The sequence below is a fragment of the Pyrus communis genome, chromosome 6 (assembly GCF_963583255.1).
Source record: "Pyrus communis chromosome 6, drPyrComm1.1, whole genome shotgun sequence".
Lineage (NCBI taxonomy): Eukaryota > Viridiplantae > Streptophyta > Magnoliopsida > Rosales > Rosaceae > Pyrus > Pyrus communis.
This window is the reverse complement of record NC_084808.1, coordinates 19714558-19720557: the sequence shown is the minus strand read 5'-3', so window position 1 is coordinate 19720557 and position 6000 is coordinate 19714558. Positions and strand designations below refer to the sequence as shown.

Genomic DNA, 6000 nt, shown 5'->3' with positions numbered 1-6000 from the left:
CTTTAATACAGTATTTAATAAAGAAGTTAAATGGTTCATTAATTCACTTTTTAAATAATCTCATCTTTTAATTTTTAAACTCAATATTTAAGAATGAAACCTAATTTGTTTAAATAGTTTGATCAAGTATTCTAGCATCATTTATTGGGTTTAATTTATGTATTTATACTTTCAATATCCTACAAATTATGAAATTTGAACAAATTCATAATAATTTTCTATGATATAATAATTACTTAAGAACAAGAATAGAGTAATATTCTTCACATAGTTCTAACAGAAAAACAATGTACCCACGTAATTATTAATATATTTTAAGAAATTATAGATATACTTTAAAACATAAAATAAATACATGTAATTAACATGGGTACATTCAACAAAAAAAAATATAGGTACAAATAAAACAAAAAAGTGTGGGTACATATTAAAATTTAAAATTATGGTACAAATTAAAACCAAAAAAAATATTGGTACAAACTTAAAAAATGGGTTCAAATTAAAAATAGAAATATAAAAATAAATATATATTTGGAAATGATTAATTAGTTTTTCACCTTTTTAGATTGATATATAATGACATGTAAATAATTTAATATTCAAGTAATGATATGGACAAAAATTAAAAAACCTTGATCAAAATTAAAAAATAAATAAGATTTCAATTAATGAAAAATAAAAATAAAGAATGAGAACTTAATTTATTCTTAAAAATAACACCATGTTTATCAAATAGTTAACCTAATTTTTAGTTTGATCAAACTTTGGTAGAGTTAAACTTTGAAATTGTTCTAGAATATTATATGATTTTAATTATCAAGCAACGGGTGAGATGATAAAAAGGATGGCCAGTAGATAAAACGAGAAACTTGATAACGACCAAAATTTTAAATAAAATTTACAAATCAAATAATAGGTCACTAATAAAAATAAGTACGTTAATTAATATTTAATTAATAATTTAAATATTATTTAATTTACAAATTTAACTTAAAAATTTTAATTTTTCTAAAATTACTCTATTAATAATCTTAAACCGTGGTTAAAGACAAATGAATCCGTGCAAAGTGCAAACGTAGAGAGGGGGTTGAGTGCACAGAGTCTTTTATAGATTCTTCTGCTTGGGCTGTCTGCAAAAATATTTAAGTGTCATGGCGGTCTTTTTACACACTATTTTAGGTCAGTCTTCCACGTGCTCCTGGGGACTCTCTCTCTCCCTCTCCCTCTCCTCCCTCTCCCTCTCCCTCTCTCTCTCTTCTATGCCATGATATAATTATTTTTCCCACTCAATTACACCTTCTGACCATCTATGCTTCTCCTGTTCTCTGTTTTGTTCGCTTCCATTCCCCGTCTCTCAATCCACAGCACAGAAACCAGAAAAACCAAAAAAAATCCCCAACCCATTGTGCAGAAAGATCAAATCTACCTCCCCAGAAAGAAAAGATTTGATCTTGGCAACGAATTTGGAAGATATGAATGCTGTGGCTGATCAAGATCAAGACATGGGAGATGGAATGCAGTGCAGTGACCATCCATACAGAAGCAACCCAGGTGGGATCTGCGCTTTCTGCCTCCAGGAGAAGCTCGGCAAGCTTGTTTCTTCCTCCTTCCCTCTCCCCATCCACGCTCCTGCAACCTCCTCTTCTTCCTCCCCTTCTTTTAGATCTGACATTATTAACGGCGGCAATGGAGCTGCTGCTGGTGGTCCTTCTTCCTCCGCCGCCTCCCTCGCCCTCTCCCTATCCGTCCACCCAACTTCTTCGTCATCGGCAAAACCCAGAAGCATTGGTAGTAATTATCGCCACGAGGATGAGTTTTATAACACGAGGAGGGCCAGGATTTCATTTCTTTTGGCTAAGAAGAAGAAGAAAGTGAGTGACGGTGCTGCTACTACTGGTACCGGTGGTGCTACTGTTGTATCTTCGGATAGGGAAGCTGCTAACATGGTGTTCAAGCGGAGCAAGTCTACGACCAACCCGCGGCGGGGTCACCATTTTCTGGATGGTTCAGAGGATTTTAGTCCAAGGAAGAGAGGCGGGTTCTGGTCGTTTCTGTATCACTCCTCCACCAAGAACTCGTCACACGCTCTTAACAAGAAGACAATGGACAAGTCCAGCTTCAGAGACAACTCCACCTCCAAGATCTCTTCCACTTCTTCCTTCACATCCGCCCAAAAGGACTCCAAAAGCTTCGGGTCTTCTTCTCTGAGGAATAGAAACGAACTAGCGGTCGACGCGGACGACGACAGCAACAGCCCAAACAGCAGTCAAGCAACCGCCGCCTCGGCCTCCTCCTTCGAGCGGAAGGTCTCGAGATCCAGATCCGTCGGCTGCGGAAGCCGAAGCTTCTCCGGCGACTTCTTCGAGCGAATCTCAACTGGGTTCGGCGACTGCACTCTCAGAAGAGTCGAGTCGCAGAGAGAAGGCAAGCCCAAAGCAGCCCACCGCGGTGGCGAACACAACCACTGCATGAAAGAGCGAGTGAAATGCGGCGGGATTTTCAGCGGTTTCATGATGACGTCCTCGTCTTCGTCATCGTCGTCGTCGTCTTACTGGGTTTCGTCCTCCGCCGAAGGGCCGCTCGTCAACGGCCGTAACCGGAGCTGGGGGTGGGCGTTTGCGAGTCCGATGAGAGCATTCACCAAACCTTCTTCTAAAGATGGGAAGAGGGACATAGTTAGACAAGCTTCAGATAAGAACACGGCTCCAAACTTGAATGCGATTCCTTCCTTGCTATCAGTCAATAGTTGATTATGTTCATTAGCATAATACACATTAAACTCTGTTAATTAATTACTTAATTTACTACTTGTTTATTATTAATTACTCTATTAGCATCTCCCTGTGTTTATTTTGGCTTGATTTGTTGGTTGGCTGTCTTGATCTTACATCGTTCATTTTCTGGGTTTCATTGTAGACATCATTTTGAAATATGATTAAGCAACATTGTACGCAAGTTAGCGGTTTTGCCTTAGTTAATAACCTTCACTCATGTACTCGAGATTTACGTCGAATTGTACGTCAATATTGTGCAAAGGGCTTGTAACTCAGTTAAGTAAAATATATCGCTCTTACGTTTGGAGATTTTACGTCAATGGTGTAAGAATTTGTAGCTACTTCTCCATTTTTGGATTGAATAAGTCCACCACCATGGTGAAGTGATATTGACCACATTTTTCAATTATCTGTTCTGTTGTTTTGAATTTGTATTATCTTGTATATTTTTTTACGTAATTTGGAGTGTTGAGTTATGGCAATTAAAAATTTAAGAGAGTTTATGAAAAAGTGTTGTATGTGTTGTGGGTTTCAGATGTCACATGGATGCACGTATTTGAAAGTTGTTTGGACAAACTGTAAGGTCTAAATGGATGCATACATACAAATATCACAGAGGCCCACGTTAGAGAATCCCCAGCACTATTTGGATTTTGGACTTATACTGGAATAATTATATATTTCTTTCATGATGATCCTTTGACAATACATACTTAAATAGTCTGATTAATTTTAATGGCCCACCCCCTCCAGCTTGGTTCTTTATTAACGTGCAAAGTTTTCAAAGATGGAGAATGCAAATTGAGATTATTTCAAATTGTAACTCTTTATACTATGTCATCTTAAAATTTAATGTCGATTATGTTGTTAATATTATAAAATGTTGTGCTAAAAATATGAAGTGATAAAAAGTCGATTCATAAAGAGTTTCACTTTTGAGAGTTTTTTTTACCATTTCTTTTGAAAATAATATCTAAGGAGGATGGAAGTTTGGGATCAGTTAACGAAGAATCAAGCTGTTGACATTAAATAACATTAAACAACATTAAATAATATTAAACAATATTAAACAACATTAAATTATACAACATAAAAATAAATAAATAAATAAAACATTTAACAACATGAAACATAAACAACATTTTGAAAAACATTTAACAACATAAAACTTAAACTCATACTCCATGCTATTTTTGGCCCAAAGATGTGCAACAAGATCTTGTTCTAGGTACTTATTTGTGGCACGGGAATGTATAATTCTATAGCGCCTCATGTACTCGTTTATAGAGATATTACCAGTTCTTGGATTAAAAGGCAAATTAGGCCCATCATATATTTTTGCACGAATCCTTCTTGACTTATTTGGATTCTCTTGGTCGTCATCGGACTCTTCATCAATATACCCATCTCGCTCATCCTTCACAATCATATTGTGTAATATGATGCAAGACATCATGATGGAGTCCAAATTTTCTCAACTTTACCCTCTTTGCCGGTTCGCTGATGATCTTCCACCGTGCTTGTAGAATACCGAAAGCTCTCTCAACATCTTTCCAGTTTGTCTCTCGGTGTAAGGTAAACAACTTTTCAACGTCATTCCTAAGGTTTGGAATTGCTTGGACAAGTGTCGCCCACTTTGGGTAGATGTCATCTGCCAAGTAATACCTGATATTGTACCGACGACTGTTGATGTAATAGTCAAGTTAAGGTGCTTTACCTTCCGTTAGGGTATTGAAGAGAGGTGAACGTCCAAAAACTGTAATGTCATTTTGGGATCCAGGGACTCCAAAGAAAGCATGCCAAATCCATGTGTCATACGAGGCAACTGTCTCTAACACAACAGTTGGCTTTCTCGACGTTCCGCAGAAGCCTGATTGCCATTTGGTGGGACACTTCTTTCAATCCCAATGCATGCAGTCTAATGACCCTATCATGCCTGGAAACCCGCAGTCTTCAGCTTTGCGAATGAGCCGATCGAGATATTTTTGATTTGGCACGCGAAGGTACTCGTCTTTGTAAACCTAAACAATTGTGACATAAAATTGTTGAAGAGTTTCAAGGCATGTAGACTCAGACATACCATGGGTTTCATCCATCGAATCAGTTGGGAGCCATAGGCCATCATTCGGAGTGCAACAGTAACCTTCTGATGAGGTGAGAAACCAGGACAGCCTGCTCTGTCCCGTTTCTGTCGAAAGTATGAATTGACCTGCTGAACATCACGAAGTACACGCTCGAAGACGTGACACCTCATCTGGAAGCTACGTCTGAAATCCTCTTCCGTGTACACCGAGTTGGGGTTGAAGTAGTTCATCAGATTGGCATGCATCATCGCTTTGTTTCGTGGTTTGTAAGAACAACCAGCAACAGAGCCACTGTCACATCCCGGCTCAGGGCGGATCACTTCTCGGGCCCGCTCCACCACCGTAGCACGATATTGTCCGCTTTGGGCTTACCATTCCCTCACGGTTTTGTTTTTGGGAACTCACAAGCAACTTCGCAGTGGGTCACCCATCATGGGATTGCTCTAGCCCCCTTCTCGTTTAACTTCGGAGTTCCTACGGAACCCGAAGCCAGTGAGCTCCCAAAAGGCCTCGCGCTAGGTAGAGATGAGAATATACATTTAAGGATCACTCCCCTGGGCGATGTGGGATGTCACAATCCACCCCCCTTAGGGGCCCGACGTCCTCGTCGGCACACCACGGTCAAGGTTATGCTCTGATACCAAATGTCACATCCCGGCCGCCATTCAGGTTGTTGCGCAGTTGGCTGACACACCATAGCAGCAACTATGGCTGTTGTTATGTTTTGTGTGTTGTGTCATGCTTCATCTTCTTCATCACACTCCTCATCTTCTCGTCTCATCTGCGCCTATTTTTCTTCCAATTTGGAATTGGATGAGGACCCCCACTTGGAATTCAAAGAAGATCCAAAGTTGGAATTCATTGCAAACTTGAATTGAAAGATATTAAATTGAAATAGATTGAATTCAAAGTTGTGTGAATTATAACCCAATATCCACCCTATTTATAGCCCAAAAAAAATTCAAATCCAACGGCTAGCTGACGTCACTTAGCCGTTGGATTTGAATTTAAGTTGTAGTTTTTAAATAATAAATTATGTTTGGCCGTATGGCCCTTTGGCCCTTGGTTGGAGACGGTTTTTTATGATAGGGCTAAAACGAGCCCTATGGCCCTTTGACCCTCAGTTGGAGATAGAGACAAAT

The 6000-nt window shown here is 38.9% G+C and overlaps 2 protein-coding genes across 2 annotated transcripts; one reads left to right on the top strand and one right to left on the bottom strand.

The window, feature by feature from the left end:
* The first annotated feature begins 1237 nt into the window (after positions 1–1237).
* Positions 1238–2955, top strand: LOC137737749 (suppressor protein SRP40-like). Its single transcript, XM_068477302.1, has one exon. It carries the CDS (start codon positions 1473–1475, stop codon positions 2748–2750), a length of 1278 nt encoding a protein of 425 aa, XP_068333403.1. The 5' UTR covers positions 1238–1472; the 3' UTR covers positions 2751–2955.
* An 830-nt stretch (positions 2956–3785) lies between these two features.
* Positions 3786–5103, bottom strand: LOC137736186 (uncharacterized). Its single transcript, XM_068475509.1, has 5 exons — positions 4855–5103; positions 4701–4795; positions 4259–4439; positions 4071–4191; positions 3786–3790 (listed from the first exon to the last, which is right to left on the bottom strand). Exons 1-5 carry the CDS (start codon positions 5101–5103, stop codon positions 3786–3788), a joined length of 651 nt encoding a protein of 216 aa, XP_068331610.1.
* Positions 5104–6000: the final 897 nt, after the last annotated feature.

Coding starts and splice junctions, on each gene's coding strand:
- LOC137737749 (XM_068477302.1), top strand. CDS start 1,473: ATGAATGCTGTGGCTGATCAAGATCAAGACATGGGAGATGGAATGCAG.
- LOC137736186 (XM_068475509.1), bottom strand. CDS start 5,103: ATGCATGCCAATCTGATGAACTACTTCAACCCCAACTCGGTGTACACG. Junction 4,796..4,854: donor TTCGATGGATGAAACCCATG/GTATGTCTGAGT, acceptor ACAATTGTTTAG/GTTTACAAAGACGAGTACCT. Junction 4,440..4,700: donor GGGTTTCCAGGCATGATAGG/GTCATTAGACTG, acceptor GTACAATATCAG/GTATTACTTGGCAGATGACA.